Source organism: Carlito syrichta, unplaced genomic scaffold (genome assembly GCF_000164805.1).
Source record: "Carlito syrichta isolate Samal-C Ts95f unplaced genomic scaffold, Tarsius_syrichta-2.0.1 Scaffold302231, whole genome shotgun sequence".
Classification (NCBI taxonomy): Eukaryota; Metazoa; Chordata; class Mammalia; order Primates; family Tarsiidae; genus Carlito; species Carlito syrichta.
The window spans coordinates 487,085-511,489 of record NW_007246327.1 but is presented as its reverse complement, the minus strand read 5'-3'; the positions used below and the strand labels follow the sequence as shown (position 1 = coordinate 511,489).

The window sequence follows — 24,405 nt, the reverse complement described above, 5'->3', positions numbered from 1 at the left end:
AAAAAAAAAAAAAAAAAAAAAAAAAAAATTGTGCTGACCTGATCTCAGATGGGCCTGAAGCAGGAGGAGGTGATACATGGAGAGCTAAGTGGATGCCGAAACAGGAGGGGAGCCAGGTATGGTGGCTCATACCTGTAATCCCAGCATTTTGGGAGGCAGAGGTGACAGGATTGCCTGAGTCCAGGGGTTCCAGACCAACCTGGGCAACTTGGCAAGACCTCATCTCTTCAATAAAAAAATTAAAAAAATTAGCTGGGTGTGGTGGCACATGCCTGCAGTTCTCATTACTTGGAAAACTGAGGTGGAAGGATCGCCTGAGCCCAGCAGGTTGAGACTGTGGTGGCCATGAACATGCCACTGCATTCCAGCCTGGGCCACAGAGTGAGATTCCGACTCAAAAAGGAGAAAAGCAACAGGAGAGGAACACAGCTGAGTAGTGTTGCTGGGTGTGGGTGGGAACTCTGTGGCCTTTCTTCATACTGAGGTGTATGTGCAAAAGGCTTTGGGCAAACTGCCTACGACTGCTTTGCTATTGTACCTGGCCTTAAAGCACATTCAGCTTTTTAGGGGGGACCTCCACCTTGTGTTGGGCTTCTGTTTCCTACTTCCTGGCCGCTATACCTGGTCTTAGAGCCCATACAAGCTTAGCTCTGCCTCTTTCTCCCACACTGGCAATAAAACAATGGATACTGCTGTCCCTGAAAGGGATTGAATAAAGAGGCTGGGGCCTTCTTGCTTCACCCCTAGATAGTCAGCCTGACCTAGCAGCCTGCTGCTTGAGGCTACTGCACATGGCAGAAATCAGCGATCAAAAATGGCTAGAAATTCCTAGATGCTCTATGGCGTTCAGGCTGGTAAGCAGAGCCAAAGGCTGGTATCTGTTGGCAAATCTAGGGTCATAAACTCTTGCCTTTAGGGTGGACAGTTGGCACAGAATCACCACGCTGCTATCCCTCTCCCTGAATCTGCCTAAGTGTCCTGTGAACTCTCCTCTTCTTCCAATATATCATTTTGTCTGGACAAAGCTTAAAATGACATAAAACAATGTGAAGAACAGGAAGGTCAAAATGAGGGGTTGCGTTTCAGGTCAATCAGATCCTCAGGGAAGTCTAGACTAAAAGAAACATTAGGCTGACCTACTCTAGAAAAGAAATCTTGGTATTTCTGAAGGAGCAAGAGGAGAAGGGAGATTCTGGGAATGGGTGTGACAGCAGGGGGGAAAAGAGATAGGATGATCCCCTGGAGTTCTTTTGGGTCTTGGAAAGATAACACAGAATTCCTCAGCAAAGGCAAATGCTCAACTGTTTAATCCACTTCTAGATGGGACAAGGAATGAGTAAGCTAGGATCACAGGACAAGACAATATAAGGATCTGGTGGCTCAGGGTAGCAGCCAAGGGAAGCAGAGGGACTCCAGGAGTCAGAAAAGAGAGTGGCTCCTGTGGGGGTCTTTAAGAACATAGCTGAGATGTTCTCTTTCTAGATGAGAAGACTTAATATCGTAAAGATGTCAATTTTCCTTCAGCTTAATCTACATAACCAATAAAATCCCAACCAAAATCCAAATAGCATTTGTTAAATGAAAATTGACAAGTTGATTGAAAAGTACATCAGGAAGGAAAAAACGTAAAAATAGCAAAATGTTTTGGTAGGAGGGGATCAAAGGAGAAAAATGTACTCTACTAAGCCATATCTAAAATCGACAGTAATAAATTAGTGTGGTATTGGTAGAAGAATATGAAAAAGTTCAATGCAACAGAGACTCTAGAAACAGCCTCATGTATTATGAGAGTTTTGAATATGAGAAGAGTAGTATTCCAAGACACTGGGAGAAGGATGGCCTATAGGATAAATAATGTTGGGCAGTACGAGACCCTCTGCAAAAAAAAAAAAAGAAAAAAAAAAGTTAGATCCCTAACTTACATCATTTATGAAAATTTTCCAGATGAAATTTTCCAGATGGATTAAGTAATTAGTACAGAAACATAACTATAAAAGAAATACAAGAAAATATAGGAGAATATGTTTATTTTCTAAATAGGGAAGCCTTAAAAACACATAAAAGAGCCGGGCTCGGTGGCTCAGCCTGTAATCCCACACCTTTGGGAGGCTGAGGTGAGTGGATTGCCTAAGCCTGCGGGTTTGAGACCCGCCTGGGCAACTTGGTGAGACCTCATCTCTACAACAGATCAAAATGAGCTGGGCATGGTAGTGTGCGCCTGTAGTTCCAGCTACTTGGAAGGCTGAGGCGGAAGGATCGCCGAAGCCCAGCCGGTCGAGGCTGCGGCCACTGCACTCCAGTCTGGGTGACAGAGTGAGACTCCAACTCAAAAAAAAAAAAAAAATACATAAAAGATAAAGCCATAAAGGAGAGGACTAATACATTTGACTACATCAAAATAAAAAGCTTCTGTATAACCCAAGACACCATTAATAAGGTTAAAAGAACTAGTCGACCTGGACTGAGGGATGGCCCATTCTGCCAGGGAGCAGACTGTGAAGTGAGATGGCCTTGGAAGCCTGTCTGCTACCTTATAATTCCTTACTAGAAGTCAGGGTTCAAGAGGAAACAAATAAATATCAGGGGATGGCTATTCCCCATTGTCCATCATCCCTGAAGTCCTACAATCAAGAGATAGCTCAAGCCATAGTTATCTAGAGCCAGCTCAAAATGAGTGAATTAAGTGGAGCAGGGTGCAGTAGGAAACAGTAAAGCTAGACAGAAGGAGTAAAACAACTTTGCTGGCCTCAGGGGAGAGGCAGGAGGAAGGGCCGCCTCTATCAGATATCACAGTCTCCAGTTCTGCTGATCTTTCAGAGTGGATGTGACACAGGCGGCTCCTTCCAAGATCTCCTTTTCTCTGTGTAGGGAGTCTTTTGGGGAAAGCAAACTGAGAAAATGTCACTCCGTGTGGGCTTTAATCATCTCCATGAGATCCTTCAGCTTTGTGGGGATCAGGGCAGTCCTGGGATGTTGGCCCTGCCCAGACCCCCAGTGGCAGTGACAATGGATATGCCTGTGTTCTTAGGTGGGCTTGCATGATCTGATAGCTCCAGGTCAGAGGCCTATGTTTTGGAGCCTTTACTGTTTCATGTCTGAGGAACACTGTGACACAAGGCCTATAAAGTAAAGTGAAACTTTTGTCCCATGGAGGCTAACTCATCAGCCAACATGCTTAGGGGAATCAGGGAACTACTGTGCTTGGATGCTCTCAGCCCATACTTCCCACTTGTGAGCTGACTCTGAGTTCAGGGCGTTTGCCTGATTCAGGTAGGATGACAGTCACATTTAAGTCTTAGGAAGCCATTCTAGCATTCTGGTGCCAATTGGTAAACTGGCTTGAGAACAGGGACCGGGAGTTTGAGAGGAGGGAAAATATTCACAGCAAGGGAGGTAGATGCCAGTTTCTAACCCGAACAAGGGGCTGCAACAAAGAATGATGGGTATTAAGAAAAGGAGGCAATGGGACCCAGACTGGCCAGAATTGAAGCACAGCCTCAATGGTGGAATCATATTCCAAGAAGCATCAAACAAGCTCACAGCCCCAATTTGGCTTTCAGAGCTACGTTTCAGGATGTAGAGAGTGAAGATTGAGGAGCAAAGAAGCACAGCTGAGGGTAAGATAAAGGTACCCAGCCCCTCATGAAAGGATTTTACAAGGGTAAGGAGAAACCACTAGCCCCTGGAAATTAAAAAAAAATGGGCTGTGGAGCTTAGATTCAATGTCTCCAAAAGGAAGGGAAACAAATCCTTTATGCCAGTGCACAAACAGTGGCTAAGTACCAACTATGTAGCAAGCATTCGAATGAGGAAACAGAAAGAGACCTCTGCATCCCCCATCATTACTACCACCAACACACGCCTCCACCTCTGAGATGATACCAGCCAGGCCATTCATTGGCACAAAATATGTCAGGTCAGATGCCTTCTAATATTGCAAGCAAATTTCAGAGAAAATAAGGATATTTATTTAATCGTCTCCATGAGATCCTTGTTCGGGTTAGTTCAAAACACCTACCTTTCTAAATGGATATAGAAGGCTTCAATTAGACAACACAGGTCTAGTAAGGAGTGTAGCTCACCTCCTTTGATGCCTAAACAACCCTGCTTTCAGGCACTTTTTACTAACAGTCCTGATGACCAGCCGGGCTAAGGGGTGCAGCCTCTTAGAGACTCCCTGAAGAAGAGCTCTGTCTCTACTCTCAGATCAGGACCATTGATTCTGAACCTATTGGGGCTATGGCTTTCCTTGAGAGTTTTGATGAAAACTATGGGTTCTCTTCTCAGAAAAATGTACATTGTGCATATAGGCATAACCTTGCATAAAATCTCAGGAGCTTTACAGATCCCTAAAAGCCCCACTTAAGAATTCTTGCCAATGGCAAATCATTCCTTTTCTCACTCAAAAGCGGTTTCCCAGGGCTGATTAACTTAGATATCCAACAAGTGAATTAATATTCAGCACTGGTCTCTAGTCATCCCACACCCTTGGTAGATGACAGAGTCTTTGCTGTTACCTCTAACCAAAAGGAAGTGGAACTTCTAGACAGAGACCACATTTTGTTTTTCAAAGGAGCATCATCCTCCACTCCTACCAGGAAACCTCAGCTATCTCAGGCCTGGAAAACACGCACAAAGTGACAAGCCAAAGATAAATCTGGTCCAGTATGACAGTAGATCTGTGAAGAGGGAGCCATAGACTGAGCCTTTCTTGGGCTGACAGAAGAAAGGCATGGGGATAAGCCCCAAGTGGAAATGGGAAGGAGTCAAAACAAATCTTCCTCCCATTTTCATCACTGGAAAGCAAAATGCAGATTAACTGTTCATTCTGGAGAGGCATTTGCTCTTTTTCATTGTCTCTCTACCTGGAATGCAGAGGGTGCTAGAGGCCTTGCCCTTATCAAACATATAAGTCCACATTTGTCTCTCTTGTTTCCAATAATAAAAAAAATGATGAGAATAATGATAGCAGCATCATTGTGCATTAAACATCAATACTGAACATTACTCTGTGCCAAGCACTGTGCTATAAACTCAACAAAAATTACTTGAATCTTCCCCCACATCAAATGAGGTAGGCACTCTTGATATCATTTACAGATCTGATGAAACTAGGAGAGGTTAAGTAGAGCTGCTTAAGGCCACAGAGCTAGTGAGTGAGAGCCTACATTTGCATTTAGGCCTGATTTCAAACTTACACTTTTAGCCACCACTCTCATGCTCCTTCCCAAAGGACCAGGACTCAGACAACAGCCTTGGAAATCCTCTTGCGTGAAAATCTGGTCTCCTAGTTCTTGTCTCCTCCTCCCCATCCCCTGCCCACTATGCAGCAGCCTGGTTTTCAAAAGGGACTCACTTAATGGAGAGTTTGGTTGGAAATCCTCAAACCCTGTCTCCCATCTCTGTCTGACTTTGCTATTTGAGTCCATGTTCCATAGCCCTAAATTTATCCAGGAGCCTAAATTTATTTTAAACTCAGTTGAGCCCAGGAGCCTTATTTCCACTTCAAGTTTAGAATCAAGAAGGAAGACTCTTTTCTACTTCATCACTGGAAAGCAGTTGATGGGGGATTAGTTGTCATCATTTCCATTGTAAAGATCTGGTGGGGGCGGTGGGGAGCACTGAGGAATAAAGAGTAGAGAAGCCCAAATTTGGTGATGGTCACCATTGTGCTGGTACTCTATGGAAGCCAGTCTTCTCTAGACACTTCCTATCCCTCAGCATTTGAAAACAAGGCCTATCACTCTTCAAAGTTACTTTCCTCCCTTTCCTCAACTAGTGGATTCCAGGGAGTGGGAGTGCCCAGCTCACTAAGAGAAAGGCCCAGGAGGTTGTTTCTCATAATATGCCCAGTGACCAAGGGGCCACCAAGGGCATGCTGAATGGCTAGAGCTTCAACCAATGGTGTTTGGGGGGCCAGCTGGGGGCAGAGTGGGCAGCAATTTATCTGCTGAGTCCAAGGTTGCTTGCCCTTGCCTGGAGATGAAGTAGCTAGGGAGAGGAGATGCTGAGGCCCATCCAGAGCTGAAAGGTGCAGGGAGTAAGGAGGTTGGCTGCAGGCAGAGAAAATCATCTCATGGTCATGGTCCGTTCTATGCCACCTGTAGGACAGAGGTGAGATAAAACAGAATGACAGTAACTGCATTCCAAGCGGATGAGGAAGTCAGTCCCAGAGGCACAGCTGACTCACAGAAATGGCCCCAACTCACTGGAGTCTAATCATTTAGTCATCAGGTGCTTATTGAATGTCTGCTGTGTGCCAGACTCATCTGGGACTGGAAATGCCATGGTGAATCCTGCCCTTAGTGTTAGACCATCAACAGAAATAAAATGTGAGCAAGACAATTTGGACATTGAAAAGTACAGAAGAAATCTGGAAAAGAGCAGTGAAGGAGAGTGACTGGAAGGAAGTTGTCAGGGGAAGCCTCTTTGAAGAGAGAACATGAGAACTGTGGCCCGGTTATGAAACAGGGCCAGCCATAGGAGGCTCTGGGGGAAGTGCATTCCAGGAAAAGGGAAGAGCAAAGCCAAAGGCCCTTAGGTGGCAGTGGTCCCCATGCATTTGAAAAACAGAAAGATAACTACTATTGCTTGAGAGAAGTGAACAAGGCAGTGAGAGGAAGGAGAGAAAGCTAGAGAATTAGGTAGGGCCAGATCATAGTGGCCTTGTAACTATAGTAGAGAGTTAAACTTTTATTCTAAGAATGATGGGAAGCAGGGAGCAACATCATCCAATTAGTACTTTTAAAAAGATCACTCTGGTTGCTGTGTGAATAGATTGCAGAAGTCAAGCATAGCAGTAGAGAGACCAGCGAGGAAGCTGTTATGAGAAAATGGGTGCCCATGTAATTGGTCATACAGACCACTATACTTGTGCAAGTGAACAGGGGTGCTACAAATAGCTAAGCAGGGACAACAAGCATAACCAGACAGTCTCAAACAAAGTGGGACACATGGACACTCTGGATATAATAGACTAGAGCAGTAGTTTTCAAGGTGTTGTTCAACAGCATCAGCATCACCTGGGGACTTGTTAGCAATGCACGTTCTCAGGCTTCTACCCCTTCTCAGGATTCTACCTATGAATCAGGAACTTGGGGTGGGCCCAGCAGTGTGTGTTTTAACAAGCCCTTCAGAAGATTCTAATTCAGTCTAAAGTTTGAGCATCACTGAGCTGGAGGGACAGTGGTGTAGGTGATGAGATAGCCAGATATAGGATATAGTTTGGACATAAAGAGTGAAGGAAACTAGAATCTGAAATGAGCTCTTTGTTTTTGGTTTGAGCAATTTGTATATGGTGGTGCCCTTCACTGCAAATGGAGAGGACTAAGATGAGGAGAGGAATAGTTTTTTTTTTTGTTATTGTTTTTTTTGGAGTTGGAGTCTCACTCTGTCACTCAGGCTGGAGTGCAGTGGCACATTCATGGCCTTAACAGCCTTGACTTGCTGGGCTCAGGCGATCCTTCCACCTCAGCCATCAAAGTAGCTGGAAATATAGGTGTGCACTAGCACACCTGGCTAATTTTTGATTTTTGGTAGAGACGAGGTCTTGCCAAGTTGCCCAGGCTGGTCTTGAACCCCTGGGCAATCCTCTCGCCTTGGCCTCCCAAAGTGCTGGGAGTACAGGCTTGAGCCATCACACTTGGCAGGAATAGGTTTTATGACAGGATTAAGTTTCTACTTCAGATATAATTAAACCAGAGTGCAGAAACAGGCCTTTCTCCCCTAAGCCACCTCTTAGAATAAGGAAACGGATCTACCGGCCAGAGACTGATTCACAGAGCAGCCCAAGTTCTGAGCTTTTAAGTACTCTTTTCAGAGTCAACCTCCTTCTTGGAAGGCCTCAAATTTAGAGATGGGACTTTTCTCAGTGAAGTTGCTCTGACTACCAGTTCAAGTCATAGCCCAAGAATGACCGTGAAAGAAAAGCTGAGAGCTGTTCCTCAAGCCAAGTAACTGGCTGCTCAGGTGAAAACAACTTATGAAAGTACAAGCTGAGATGACTTTAGTTAGGAAAAAAAAAAGTCTAGACCTTGTCATGGGTGTTCCTCTCTTGGGAGACCAAGAATTGCCATTGACAAAGCTCTAGCTGTAGTCAACATGCCCCAGCTGGGAGTGTAATAGGAAGTTCAGCAGTTTTTAGCAGTTTTACTCTGACACACAGTTCACAGCTCCAGGAGGAATCATTTTCTAGTTGATCCCAGACTCCTGGCCTGGTGCCCCATGACTGAGCATTTGGTCTTTGTTTACAGCCCATGGGCTACAGTTGTAGCACATACAGGGAGCAGCAAGCCCTTATCTCTGTGCTGTCTGGTGCAGGGGATGCACACCCTCAGTGACACCCAACAGTACACAGATGAAAGGAGAAATGGAGTATGTAGCCAGCCCTTCTTATAGTGGTGCTGAGAGCAGGTAGAAGCCAGAGAAGTATGGACAAGTTCTAAGTTTCAGAGCAGGGATTCTTAACTTGGACCTTAGGGGGTCTGTGAAGCAGATGAGAGAGCCCCAAGCTTTCATCAGATTCTCAAGCCTAAGACTCCAAAAGATAAAGAATCTTTGCAGAGTGGTGAATCTCCTTTCCTCTTTTTTTTCCTCTCTCTCTCTCATTTACTTTCTAAATAAACTATATTTTCTAATCTAAAAAAAAAAAGAATCTTTGCTTTAAAGGGTAGTAGTTCTCACACTAAAGCATAGTACATCAGAATCACCTGGAGGGCTTGTAACAGCAGGGACTGCTGGGCCCCAGTCCCAGAGGTTCTAATTTAGTAGATTTAGAGTAGGGCCCAATAATTTGTATTTCTAACAATTGCCAAGGGGATGCTAATAGTGGTCCAGGGGCCACAGTTTGAGAACCACTGCTTTACAGGATATGAAAAACGATGAGCGGTTCAAGTTCAAATTATGATCTTTCCTTTTAGACAAGAGTTCTAACAGATGCCACAGCCCTCTAAACCACCCCTAAGTCCCTAGGAATTTGAGATCTTATTTTTGGAAGAAGCCTCTGGAGAATGACAGACTCTAGACCTCTCCTTGGAGGTCAAGAAGCATCTGGGAAATAGCCTTTTGGAGGATGCAGAAAAATGCCTCTAGAAATGTAAAATCCCAAGTAAAATTCTGGACTGAAAATGACATGGCTGGCTCTGGCTGGCCCAATTACTGGGTCAACTATTAGTGAATAGTGAGGTTTTAGTAATTTGGGTAGACGTAGATCCTCTGCTAGAGACTGCCTCCTGACTCTTTGGTTGAACTTATAGCTGAAGCCACATGGGCTCAGATAGGAGGTCTCCTCTAAGGAAGAATAGGTGTCTTCTGGGGAACATAATCTGAGAATGAGGAGAAAGATATTGACAACTAAACAGAATTCAAGAGCCTCACTCATAAAAAAAACTTTGATTAGGTCATTGTGATAAGGGTGGGAAGAAGTAAGAATAGTATTCAGGGCTCTGCTTACCTTAAGCAAGAGCAGTGGAGAGAGATCTGGAAGCATCATTTGCCAGCTTTCTTCAGACCTATTCCAAGTTAAGTCATTCCCCTCATGAAAGGGAAGGGGGAAATGAAAATGTGAATTCATTCATGAATCAACCTCCAGAACAGGAAGTGTGGCTTTTGAGCTCTGCAGAGGAATCCTTCTTTGCTACAGGGGACACTGGCTTTGTCATCCAGCTAATTACATCCCGAGGTGACGCAATGTTAAAGTCAGGGAGACCCTACAAATTAAGGGATCAGAAGGCAGAACTTCATAAAGAAGGCAGTATACTCATATTAGAAAGACTGAGACCACAGGTGTGCTTTGGCATCAGTCTACTTTAACTTTGAACTCTGACTGTGGAGTCCTAGACATGTTAATCTTTCTTGCTTTAGTATCCTCAGCTGTAAAATGAGGGTGATAATAGCGCCTATTTAATAGAGTTGTAGCAAGGATGAAGGGTAATAACATAGATAACAAGCTTAGCTTGGTGCCTTGAATATTTTAAGCACTCACTGTTTAAAAAATAAAAGGTGGTGACCTTGGAAAAAATTAGGATGGTAGCAGGATAGACCTACCCTAAATGACACTGCCAGAGAAAGTGAAGCTAGGTTGGAGCTAACATTTGTTTCTACAGGAGGCTGACAAAGGTCTGAGGTGTGACATGAACATACGGGGAGAGCCAGGATGCCTACGATGGTGGGATGTACTGGACAAGCCTGCTGGCTGTAAGGTGGGGATATCCTCCTCTTTTAAACATTGCAACATTCAATGAGTCCGTTTTGTGACATTTTTCTCACTGCCAACTTAAGTGACAAATGGCCTGATTTGAACAAATTAAAGTGAATGAAAATCAATGTTGGTTGGAAAATTGGATTGATGTCATTGGAAACACTCTGGAGATTTGCAATATTAAGGTGAAATCCCCATTTTCAGGGAAAAAACTGTGGCTCCTTCTGAGGTTCTAGAAGTGTGGGGGAAGGTGCCAAAGTAAGAACAGCGGAGGTGTGTGTTGGCCCCCAGGTGAGCTAGTGGTCAAACACTGAAAAAGAGAGCTCTTTCCTCTGGTCCTGAAAGACCTGAACCTCTTCCAAAACTCATTATTCTAGATTTTAAAAGTCCTGTCTGCTTAGGAAGAAACTGTTACTGGAACTAGGAACAATGAGATTTCTAAAAACCATGCAAAAGAGCCAAAATAAATTATATACCACACAGCTAAATAAAAGCTAATATTCATTGGAGGGCAGGGTACAGTGGCTCACACCTATAATTCCAGCACTTTGGGAGGCCTGGGTGGAAGAATCACTTGAGCCCAGGAGTTTGAGACCAGCCTGGGCAATATAGCAAGACCCTGTCTCTACCCACAGTCCCAGCTATTCAAGAGGCAAAGGTGGAAAGATTGCTTGAGCCCAGAAGGTTGAGGCTGTGGTGAGGTGATCATGCCACTGCATTCTAGCCTGGGCATACAGAGTCACATCCTGTCTCAGGAAAAATAAATGGTTGGGTATGGTGGCTCACTCCTGCATTACCAGCACTTTAGGAGGTCGAGGCAGGAGGACTGCTTGAGCTCAGGAGTTTGAGGCCAGCCTGGACAACATATGGTACCAAAAAAATGAAATAAAAATTAGCTGGGAGTGGTGGTGCTTGCCAGTAATCCTAGCTATTCAGGAGGTTGAGGTGGAAGGATCATCTGAGCCCTGGCGTTGCAGGCTGTAGTGAGTCAAGATCATGCCCCTGCACTCCATCCTGGACCACAGAGACACCATCTCAAAAAAAAAATTTTTTTTTTTAAAGCAGGTTTGGGGTGTGGGGTTCAGGGAGGTGGGATTGGCAGTAGTTGGAATCTGCCTGGGGAAGGGAAGGCACACCTTATCAACAAAGGTACCTGCATAATGAATATTTGTATACCTAACTATGAATTGTACCCCACAAGTTTAAAATAAAAAACTTAAAAATTAAAAAAAATAAAATAAAATAAAGCAGGATTTATTGAGAGGGCAGAAAAGCTCCCACAGTGGAAGGGGACCAGAAGGGGTTGCCCCCCCCCCAATTTTTTAAAGCTATAATAATATCCATTGGAAGTGAAGGTAGGAAGAGATTGTCAATTACACTACCTTAGAAAGCACTAAAGAAAAATGACAGGCCAGGTGCAGTGACTCAAGCCTGTAATCCCAGCACTTTGGGAGGCCAAGGCGAGAAGATTGCCTGAGCCCAGGGGTTTGAAACCAGCCTGGACAACTTGGTGAGATTTCGTCTCTACGGTAAATAAAAAATTAGCTGGGTGTGGTGGTGCATGTCTGTAGTTCCAGCTACTTGGAAGGCTGAGGCAGAAGGATCACCTGAGCCCAGCAGGTGGAGGCTGCGGTGGCTGTGAATGTGCTACTTCACTCCAACCTGGGCAACAGAAGGAAACTCTAACTCAAAAAGGAGAAAAAAAAAACAGTTCTGCTTGAGCATGCTGGGTCCCTTACTTGAGGGGCTCCCATGGCCCTAACCAGCCTTGTCCCCCAGTTCAAACTTATTCCAAGTCTGGGATATTCATCCTGCAACCCTGCAGTAGGACCCCAACATAGGGCCTCTTGCACTCCAAACTGATCACTGGGCATATTTAATCATGGTCCCTTTTGGAGTCTTCAAAAGATTAAGGGTGTGGCTCTTGGCTTTTCACTCTTTTATAATTACTGGGAGCAAATAATGGCTGGAGTTTCCACCACAAGCTCCTGTGCTTGAGAACCCACATCTCAGACAGGGACCCAGGTTATTTCTGTGATTCTACCATGAGGAGAGAGGAGAATCTGGTCTCTTCTTCAGGAATTACCCATCTGTCTTCATGTACCCCTAAAATCAGAGGCACTGCAAAACTAGAAGTTCTAAAAACTAGAGTTTCTTAGGTACTCCACCTAAACAGTGGCATTCTCAGCTTTAAGTTTTCATAAAGAAAGTTTCTGCATTATTTTTATTGGAGTTGGTGGGTGTCAGATGTGGAAGCCATTCCATCCTACTCTACAAAGGTGGCCCATTTTAGTAAGAAAACAACAAAACTATAATCAAAATAAACTCTCTTAGGATTCATCTACGGAAGCCAGGAACTGTAATACTGTGAACTTGAGATAACCTATGGCCATGCATCAGTTGTTAGACTATAACCACTGTCATATACATTTAAATAACACTGAAAGATTTTCTATTGTGTGATTTTTGCCAGGAACCTTAGAGAACTTCTTGTTCCAAGCCTTCCTCATATCCAGCTTTAGCGTAAGTAAAAACATCAACAAAGATAAAATAAAAGGAGAGAGTAACAAATAAAACTTCAAATTCCACTTCCAAAGGTTGAGGAAATATATACCTGAGGCCTCTTAGGCCTTTGCTGGTTTTCAGTTAGAGGTAAAAACGAGTGTGATTTTTGTTGGTCAGATAATCCACTCTTCTAGGAGAAGGCCCCATTTAAATTATACTAAAGGATCACTCCTGTGGCATTGTTTTTATTGGTAACTTCATTTGCTATGCTATCTGCCATTCCACTAACTAGAAAAAGAGTCTTGAAAAGGATCTTATCTTAAAACCCAATCTCTATTTCATAAATATTCGGTAGCACAACAGGGCGACTATAGTTAACAATAATTTATTGGATGTTTCAAAATAACTAAGAGAGAACTGGAATGTTCCTAACACAACATGAAAAATGCTTAAGGTGAAGCATACCTCATTTACCCTGATTTGATCATTATACATTGTACACTTGTTTCAAAATATCACAATTACCCCATAAATATGTAACACTAGTATGTATCCATAATAAAGTACAAAATTTAAACAATTAAAAAATGTTAGAAAACAAAAAGCCTTCCATGAGAAAGGAGGATGATCTATGGGGAAAGTTCTTCCTTTTCTTCAATGTGATGGCTGGATTAGCCATCACACCATCAGAGGATTTAAAAAACCCAATAAGCCAGATAGGGACTTCATTCACATAAAATCTTTAAAAATAAATAAAACTTTGAAAATGAAACAGAAAATGGAATTCTCCAGTGTGAGAGAGCACATTTAATGTTTGCAGGTAATTAATGATCATAAGTAGCAGGCAAGTCTACCTGCTACTGGGTTCTAGGAATGGTTTCCATCTATCTATCAAAAAAAAAAAAAAAAAATCCAAGAGCAACCAGACCCCTTCCCCAAAAAAGCATTGAAACAAAAGACTGATCTGTTTATATATTCACATGAAAAATAAACATCTTTATTTTTTTGCCTACTTTATTTCATTTTTTCAAATAAAATTTAAATCTGTACAAAGTATACTGTTACAGTATATATTTTGTAAGAATCAATGCCTAAAAGAATCACAATACTTCAATAAGCAGTACAGCAGACCTCGCTAGTTTTCAGCTTTGATATTGAACAAACTCAAGCCGGCTGATGCACAACACGTTTGCTTGGTTTCCACATGGTGAGTTCCCAGCACTGAGATGGGAGAACATGACAGCAAATATGGTTATATTACAGCCCGACACACTGCGCTTCTTCATGTGATAATAACTGCACATATTTAATACAGAATGCTCAAATTTACTTTTTAAATTGCATTTGCATACTTCTTAGTTGGCAAAATTCAGCATTCTTAAATGGGGTCCCCAAACAGTGCAAATTAATGATATTCTACTGTATATTGGCACATCTCCAATAAGGATTAACTTGTAAACTCAAAGAATATCAACAACTTAGTCCTAAATTTTAACTAATATACATCTGGTCCATTTAACCAAAGTCATTTTGGAAAGATATTAAAGAACAATTCTATTTCTGAAAGGATAGAGTTTTGACCATTTTTAAAGAGAAGATAAATTTTTTAAATTGTCATTAAAATGTTTTACTATAAAAATTTTACAAACTTGATTAGAAATTTCAGGATTATGATTCACAGCAGACAAATACAAACTGTATATTCCAACAATACCTACTCTTAGACTTTCAAACAGAGCACAACCATGTCAGCTGTGTTAACTAAAATTCTGAACAGTGTACTAAATTTGTAAGTGGTGCTGGGTCTAGCAAGTGTAAATACACAGTATATTTCAATGAAAAGAATTGTCTTCTTTATACTTTATTTGTTTTCCCATAAGGAAACATTAATGTTTACATTCTTTAATAAAGTTAATCTTACATCAGAATATAACTTAATACTGTCAGCAACAGGGACCACACACAGTAAATAAGAAGCACATTTAAAATAAGTCTGAATTCACATAGATTAACATTTGTTGGTTAATAAAATATCAACAGTATTACAATCTTACAATATTTACAGTAAGAAAAATCTAGAGCAATATATACCTTTCACAGCAGGATTCCTTTTTTTTTTTTTTTTTTTTTTTTTTAAATTTCTTCCAGTTTGGGATTGTGTATACACAAAAAGCTCAAAATAAAGCAACTCTGCAATATAATCTTAAAATAATGGCTACTAGGGGGAAAATTCTATCACAACCATTGAAAATAATGGTGACTTCTCACGGAGTCTGTGGCATCTGAGAACCCAGTTAATTAACCAAAGTCTTGCTCAAACCAGCCTCAGTTACCCAGATTAAAGCAGAACTCCGGCCTTCCCTGACTGCTGAAAACCCAACAGATTTTCTCAACATGCTGTAAGAAAAGAAGAGAAATTGGTTTCAGCTCACACCTCATGGCTGGAAGCCTCCGGCCAGTGCACATTCCCAACTTATGCTAAAAGGGGCCGATTTCATCCCCACAGCATCACAAGAGTCTACCCTCCAACTGCAGGGCACTCTGACACCAAGCTCACCCATTCCTCAACTCTTGTGCATTCGATTAGGATAAGGCATGAACTTGGCCCATGTAATACACACCAGCATCTTAGAGATTTGGGACAGGGCAAAGAAACAGACTAGTGTAGTTTGCACTGAGATCAATAGGAAAAATGGGAAGTAATGCACATTTCCAATCAGAATGACAAGAAGACCCACATCCCTAAACTGGAATTTGGCCAGGGCATCAGAGTTAGCACCCCCTCTCTGAGTACCACAAGCGATTAGGATGTGTGCTCTGGGCCTCCTCTAAGAGAGAGCATCTACAGTAAGTAACACAGGGTGGGACATTAGTTCAGTGACGACTCCCAAGGAAGCAGATACAATTCTTGAATCTGGGGCTGTCTACAGCACCTGAGGTCAATCATCCGAGTTGTGACCTGTCCCAACCCTGCTTACTTTAAGATATCTGATGGGCACAGAGCACTCAGGGATACGACTGCTGGCTACTTTGGACTCTAGATCTCACAGGTAATCAACAGGTATCTGGGATTGAATTAGCAAACTGTACCATAGCTCCTTAAACAGACACTGTCAGGTTTGAAATCATGTCAAGCATGAATCTTCACTGTCAGGTCAGAAATCAAAGTGGGAGTCTTCCCACATCAGCCAAGGTTATTTTGTCAAAACCTTAGAGGAGTTGGACAGTTTTTCATGTTGCAAGTGATTAGTTTACTTATTTCAGTCAAGCCGGATTGGCAAACCAGACTGATCTATTTAGTTAGCTTTGTTTTTTTGATTCTTACGTATGTGCTAACCCAAAGCTGTTGTATTTGGGCTAAATACACTGACAGAGAAAATTCAAACAACAAAAGTTTTCAGCAAACTTCTGTGGCATTTTTTTTTTTTTTGAAGTCAATGCAAGATCTAAAGGTATTTCTACCCAACAAAGTCTGTTTAAGTGTTTTATGTTACTTCCTTTTTGGTCCTATACAGAATGCTATGACTTCTATATAGGTCTGAATGCTGCTCCATGTAGATTCCTTCTGTATATCTAAAAATATATACTTTTCAGTAGTTCAATACATGGTCAATCTTCCCACAGAGGAAGATTTTTGTAATCACATGTTGCAAAGTAGAAAAACATCTCCTTTCTAAGAAAGGAAATATACTTTCCTATTGTACACTTTTGAATAAGCCCAAAGGCATGCACCAAAAATCATTATTAAAACTAATACATGCAGTAAAATTGTGTAGAGTTAGACTTAAAGTGCTGCTTCTCAATTTTTAAATTTGAACAAGACATTTTGTCAGTTGTTGACTCAAAGATCTTCCCCCCACCTACCCACCCCACCCCATGGCATTAAGAGAGAAAAGTAAAAAGTATGCATAAATCTTTAAACTATTCTTTACATGGGGGAAAAGAATAGATATATCAACTATCATATATAAAAACTGGATTCCCAGTTTTAAATAAAACCAATATTTACTGGTAAAAATTGTCAAAGCTAATACACCCAAACAAATATTACTAGTAAATAATGTTCTACATAGATAATAATTTACTTTGGTTTTATGCACCTTCTCAAAAATAACACTAGTGTCCCAACGTCACCAAACTGATGTGTTCCAGCAAAGTCATAAGGCAAATCTTTTTTTCTCTAGTGACATCTTGTTTCCCAATAGACAAAACTAAAATCTTTTGGTGAGTAAGGGGTTAAGGTAATGACTAACCCCTTGGCATCCTGAGCATTGTAGTTTATCAAACTCTACCCTGCTAGAAGTGTCAGGCACCCTGACCCCTGCCTTGAACCAGGAATGGCTTCCATGTCTAGAGATGCCCTGACTCCTTATAAATAGCTCTCAGAACTTTGCTACTTTTTTCCTTCTCTCTGGATGTTATATGTCAAAGCTGGTTGCAATGTCACATTGTACTAGTAGGGGCCACCATCTAACAATAATTCCAATCTGAAATGTTTTAAGCCAATAGTTTCTAATTTTAATAACGATTTGCATTAAAATAGTCTCAACAAAGTTTACTTAGAGCAGAGATCCTTAACTTGGGTTTCAAAAGATGTGTGACGTCCCTGAGGTTGTATGCAAAATTATGTGCATTTTTCCCTTAGGGAATAGGGTCCATCACACTTTCATCAGATTATCAAAGTTATCTGTAACCCCCCAAAAAGGGTTACAGGAACTTAGAGGGATACCCGTAATTCATTTTATACCAGGATTGGGAAATGGGGGAAGAAGACAAAAAATGGGCTCAAAAAAGGGTCAAATTGCTGATCTTTTCTTTTATTCACATTTGAGAAAGAAGTACTTCAAACTAGGAAAAGTAACTAATTCAGCTGGTTAAACCCCATTAAAAAATAGTCAAAACCACTTTCTAAAATGTTTTCATTTTCCATATGTGGTAAATTTAGTCTCCAATAAAAGGTTTGGAGATTAAAATTTTCTCTTTTCCTAAAGGAAATTCATAGATATAATGCTGAACATCATCCACATTTAAAGACTTGACAACATAAAACTTAGATAACTCTAATGATGTGAGCCTTTAACTTATGATTTTGAGTAAAGGAGTCAAATACACATTAACCTTCATTTCCCAAAATTGGTCCATATTTAGACAACTACCTGGCACAATTCTACTAGATAAACATAAAATCCAAACAATGGAAGTTAAACTTTCTACCCAAAGTAAAAACAAAGCCACAAGTTTCCACAATAGAATCTGCCACAAACATTCTTACTATGTCATAGTGGACTTTCTCATTTCAAATATATCATTGAATTTTCAACAGAATTTGCAAAATAAGATCCAGAAGGACTAGCAAAACACGCTGAGAAGAGCATGTCAAGAATTAAAACACAACTCCCCCATCCAGAAACACACTGAGGCATTCCAAAAATAAACCAGATCTGAAAAGAGGGCTCTCACTTGGTTTTAAGTATGAAGTGCATAAAAAGCTATGAGAAAGGGAATATAAAATGAAACAATTAAATAACTTATAAAAAATAACTTTAGTCAAAAACACATCCCTCTGTTTCATTGATAAAACTGTCAATTAAAAATATTTTTTTTGCAATTCTGAGCACTCACTGTGTTACACTATCTCACTAAGACAAAAAATATGTTCATAGGTATACTTTTTATTCTTTTCTTTCTAGAGCACATATTTGAGGTCATAAGACTGTGTCTGGTTAAAATAAAGTCTCTTACCCCTTGCTACCCTTCCCCCTCAAAAAGTGATTCAACCCTCAATTCCAAAAGGGAATATTCATTTTATATAATTATTTCAATACCAGTTATCTCACATAAACCATGAGGAAGCTATATGAACATTAAGGAAAACTACATGAAAAGAGGGAGTTGCTACCTGCCATTTCACTTCCAGCTTTTAAAGCATGTACCCAGCTAGATTCAGATCTCATTGACTTCAGTGAAAACAGACCAACATACCAAAACCAGGCCCTCTCAGGCTGGAAGCTGGATCTCAAAGACATCATTTCAGATACACACACATATATTTCCTATCCTAAGCTTTGTCTATTTAAACAGTTTAATAAAGCTCACATTTACAAAGGATTTTATTGGCAAATAAAGATCCATATTAAAAATTTTATCAAAACAAATTTTTGTTTTATACAGCTAACACTAAGAAATATTTTATTGGCCTTAAAAAGCATATTTAATTGCATATAAGTTTTGCTTTGGGTGGGATATTGAAAACATAATTCTGCAAGAAATTAGAAAAGACTAGAAACAAAAGTGAAAGTGACTAGTCTTAACTTTCAAAAAATCAAGTGCAAAGATAAATAGTGCAAATAATGAAAACTAGAAATTGTACAGTTAACTTTATACAGTCTTTTTCCTGCTTTTGCACTTTTACATATTGACAACTTTATAAACCCTAACAACTGAATGCAGCATGGAAACGGGCTATTATTTATCTCCACTGACTAGACTTAATTAAGGAAGCCTTTCAAAGACTTGTCTCACAGTCATTTAAATCACTAGTTCTTGACACAGGTTTGGGGATTCACTTATTAAATGATTTCTAAGGGAGGGGCTATTTAAGAAGGCTCTGCACTGACTTAAACAAGTTATAGCATGTAACTGTATTATAATTTAAAATCTGACACAATAAAATGCGAAAATTATACTAAATTCCAACTCTAAAAGATAATCTATAATGAAAATAATCCTATTGTTAATGAACTTGACATTAAGAAAGAAAAATTACCTTCCAAGTACAAATCAGAACCTCTTTTTTTAAAGCTATTTTTAAAGAGATTTTTATCACTAACATATAGAGATGTGAAGTGAGTGAAATGAAATTCGAAAGTAATCTGTCAAAATCATCAGGAATAAATCCATACAAAATTTGACAACAAAGAGCTAATCCAAATACACTTGAATCCAAATATACTTATGTAACTTTAAAAACAAATACTATAACAATTATTTAGTGTAAATAATTTAAAACATCATTGAGATAATGAGAACAGAAATCTAAACATTGTAAGCTCATCCTATAAAGGAAATAAAAGCCTCCAAGATGTACCAAATCATATTATTAACATCTGCCACCACAGACTCTTGGGAATGCTACAATTTTAAAGTAAAAGTTAAGTGGGAAAACAAACAGAAATGTGATTTTGGGGGGCATGTTGTCTAATTTCAGAAATATAGCATTATTGAGGGCTTCGTAACGTCCACAAAGTTAAATAGGTGCCAGGATTGCAAATGTAAAAGAAAGAGAAAAGCAACCCCAAACTGTAATTTGGTGTTTTTACCTGATTTATTGTTTTCTAAGAAAATTATGTGGACAAAAGTCTCAAAGTTATATAAAAGCAAGGAATAATATGAGTCTTTGTGGACTGCCAATCTAAGGACTATTTTGAAAGCTAAAGGTAAACTACGTTGCAACATGAGCCCAAGAAAATCGACAGTATGCATGATAAATATTTCTGATAGTTTAAAAAGGATAACTGAAAAGTTTGAAATTTTCTTTTCTTTTTCTCAAAATAAGGCTCCAGCACCAACTTGCCTTGACTAGAAAGTCTGCCACCCCACAACTGTGCTACTTAATTTGTCCCAGAAAAGCAAATATCCTACACAGAAGACAGATTTGTATAATGTATCATCATAACTCTTGGCTGGAGTAAAAGTTTTCTCATAACCAGTGAGGGACCCACTTCCTCTGGCATTATTGAAAGTTCCTTAGTGGAGATCAACTTCATTGTCCTTAACAAACAACTCTCATTTAGATTCCATCTTAATACCTTTTCCTACCTCCAGTAAAAATTCCTTCCACTTTACCTCCAGACTATTATATACCTTTCACACCCCCATTCACAAATACATTAAACAGCTCTCTCCTTTCTACTCTCAAATTTCCAAACCAATAAGTCTGAATTCCCAGTAACTTACCTAAAATACACATACTTCTTACTCTCTTCAATTCACAAATTTCTTAACAAACATTAATTTAGATGTCCTTCAAACTGCCTACTTAAGACTATGGTGGAAAACTGCAGTCGGAAAACACTTCCCGATTACCTCATAATATAGAAATCTTTCTGGATCATCAGTTAGCTATGTTCTAAGGCAAGAGTCAGCAATTTCTTTACTTCTCTCTGAAGGGGTAAACTTGAGTGTTACTGGCAGGCCTGTGGCAAGAACTTAAAAGGGACAGAAAAAGAAGGAAAAAGGAGAAGAGAGAAGATGCCCAATGTATATTAAGGAGGTAGGTAGGTCAAGTACCACCAACAACTACCTGTACTGGAAACTGTCAATCCACACCAGCTGAATGGGAGTTTGACCCAACCTCAATATGTGTCTAATATTAAAGTCATTAGCTGATGGCCATCACTGTTTGAGCTAGTTAAGGTTGAAGTCCCATAACTTCAACTGCCACGTCCCGATAAGGACTTTTCTTAAATCCTCCAAGGAGCCTTCTGTGTTAATCTATCCTACACCAAAACAGATACTAACAAGAGTATTTCCACATTTTTCACCATTTTAGAACATAAGGACTTGGTCCTTAAACTTGGAGGCCTCTTGACTTATTAAAGTGGAACTTAAATCAAGAAAATTAAACTCTTTAGTTTAAAATTTTTTCCATGAAATGCTACAAAATTTCATTAATAAGCAAATTACTAGTAATCATCAAAACAAAGTATATAGTCAAAAAACGCAAAAATCTTGTGATTCCAAAAGGAGTAAAATATTTCTGATCTGTAAGAAGCAACTTCATTTTACATAGAGGATCACCACCATGTTTCTAACCATCAAAAGGACAATTTTCCACAAAAGCAAAGGACATCAGGAAAAAAACATAACATGGGGACAAAATAAAAATGAATGAGTAGCTATGAAATTCTTGTTAAGAAAAATGTTAACTTGTGACCTTTGCCATACTCAACTTTTCTAAAGATATAAATTGCCTAGACCATACAACATCAAAACCTGGTAGTTTATAAACTGTTGGCTTGGAACCAATCATACTTTTCACTCTTTATCTAGTTGTTCTTGCACCATGAAATCCTATCTGATTCATGCTAATGCTAGTTTAGATTATCTTTTCTTAGCCCCTAACAACTACATTCCGGTTCAAAAAGAGCCTATCAAATGGTCTGTGCCTTAAATTTAGGTTTTGTTTAGGATCCTAACTTAAACATTAAAATCAGCTTTTCTTAAAAATACATTGCAAAATCCTGCAAATTAGACTCTATAGTAATTAATGCTGGTAGGTGAAAACAGTAATTTTAACGGTAGTGATCACTTTAGTTTTACAGCATACTTCATTATGAATGGCCTAAATGTGGTTCACATGCGTTGAAGAAAACAGAAAATCTTATAATGTATGAGCTCAAAACTGATACACTTTAACAGTCAACTCTGCACAAATAACTGTGGTGGGTTTATTAGCTTAAGCAATTCCAATAAAGTCCCTCTCCTATTTATTCCATCCTCAAGGAGGAAAAAAAAAAAAAAAAATATATATATATATATATATATATATATATATATATATATATCTGCAAATTATTAAGATATTCAAATTTAGGGATAATCAACTATAAATGTTATACTCAGAGTTATCACCAACGTTCCAAACCTAAGTTGCTAAAGATGCCCTTGTTTTAGCATCCTTTTATATAGAAAGCAAGATCTCATTCTGATATTCAAAAGATTTTGAAAAAGGAAAAAAGTCATTAGACTTGGTATCTCACTTTTTATGGGGAAGAAAATCTTAAAAGTATCTTCATATGTAAAGTAAAATGAATTGTGGAGCTATAAAAGCCACTAGAGTAACAGTTTCAGAAAGCCCCATTCTAAAATCATCTGGAAATGTGTGTGTATAAAGCATGAAAAAAAATGAGTGGGAATATTGTAGAAGAGTGGACCATGTGTGGGAGATAAAAATAATCATGCCCATGGTGGGGTCATCAGGGCTGCCAGATAATCCACAACGTCATAAAAGAAAAACGTTAGTTTAGAAATTTTTAACAGGGCCAAAACGTAAAATGTTAAAATACAGAGACAAAAATGAATGAGATAACCCTCCCCAACATCAAGTTCCATAAGAAAATAGGAAGAAAAAAGTTGACATAGCATCTTTTTAACTATACCAAATCTTAACTGACTTAAAGATGTATTATGCTTGGGCCATGAAACCCACCAGATTCTCATTATCAACAGATTTATCTTTTCCCCTCCCTTCCACCCAAATTTAGTTCAGTTTTCCTGCAGAAAAAGTACAGCATCCCTATATTAATAAGAAATGAAAACAGTGAGTACAACTGATATAGATCCATTGACTTTTATTACAAATGTACTTGATCACTTGGCTTCAAAAAGTTTAAAATCAATACCCTATTTTCTGTATGCCAGTACAAAGCAAACTGTTTTACAAATTAAATACCTAAAACTTTGACAAAAATATTAAAATTTGATGAAAAACAATTATAAAAATCCTTAATCTTTCTCTTCAAAAAAGGAGGCAGTCTTCCCAGTCCTATTATACAATATTAATAATATTCACCATTTTTAGAATAGGTAGCTAAATTATATTTTTCTGTTAGCATACAAAACTCTTAGACTAATAATTTTATTTGTATATGCTCCAGTTAAGTTTGTGAATGCCATCTGATTGCAATATAATTAACTATCTTTAATTGAATCCTAATTTACATTTATTTAATAATTTGCATAGATTGAAAGGGATAAAGGTTATTCTACGACTAATTATCATAGGCTATTACAGTGCTACTACTTTTCAAGGCAGTATTTGCTCCCAAATGAAATTATCTTTCTTTAGGCAGGGGTTAAAATTACTAGCAGCTTTCTCCATTACCTGAAAAATCAAATTGGAATAGTAATCCAACCCTAGATATGAAGGCCTTAAAAATATTGATATACTTTCCTCTTTGAGTCAAATTTCAACCCCTGCATGGGACAACTAGAAAGTGAGACTTTCAAGGTTTTTTATTTCCCTGTTGGTTTTGGTTTCTACTCTCCATGGCTTTTGAGAAGCTGGAAAACAGTTTGTATTTCCTGACTAGCATTGTCTTTTTTCCATTTGGCAAATATTCATCTACTTCCAATCAGTATCTAGTAGAGGAAAAGCCGACATGGCTTTTCTTAAGAACTTCCTTTGTTGTCAAAGGCATGTATAATGATTTCTACAGTTCTGGTTAGTTAACTTTAGCTCCCTCTGTGGCTGGATGACTGCTGCTTCTAACACCAGCATGATAAATAGGAGGCACAAATAAAAAGTAGCTTAAAAAAAAAAAGGATTTGGTGATTTAAAAGAAAAAAACCGAACAACTTCAAACACACACACATACACACACACACACACACACACACACACACACACACACACACACACACAAGCATTTCAAATCTGGTGGCTGATCTCTGGATTAAATTACTTGACAGTGTCTCTCATTTTAAAGAACATCAATATTGCAATGCATTTCAAGTTTTCTTTTATACTTAGGCAAATAATACAGTTTAACCAAGCTCTTGGACCTTAATTGTAAGACAAAGCAGATCAATAAATATAAGGCATGCTTGTCAGGAATTAAGTTTTGTTTGCTTGCTTTTGGCACATTTGATCATACTGTCTTCTATGAATAACACATATGGTCAAATATACCATTTCCTTT

General features: G+C 39.3%; 1 protein-coding gene across 1 annotated transcript; it reads right to left on the bottom strand.

Moving 5' to 3' along the window:
• Positions 1–13,678: 13,678 nt before the first annotated feature.
• IGIP (IgA inducing protein) lies at positions 13,679–20,826 on the bottom strand. The gene has a single exon (XM_008056125.2). The coding sequence runs from the start codon at positions 14,005–14,007 to the stop codon at positions 13,846–13,848; it is 162 nt and encodes a 53-aa protein (XP_008054316.1). The 5' UTR covers positions 14,008–20,826; the 3' UTR covers positions 13,679–13,845.
• Positions 20,827–24,405: the final 3,579 nt, after the last annotated feature.

Bases quoted from the DNA above. Each gene is read 5' to 3' on its own strand.
- IGIP (XM_008056125.2), bottom strand. From the start codon at position 14,007: ATGTGCAGTTATTATCACATGAAGAAGCGCAGTGTGTCGGGCTGTAAT.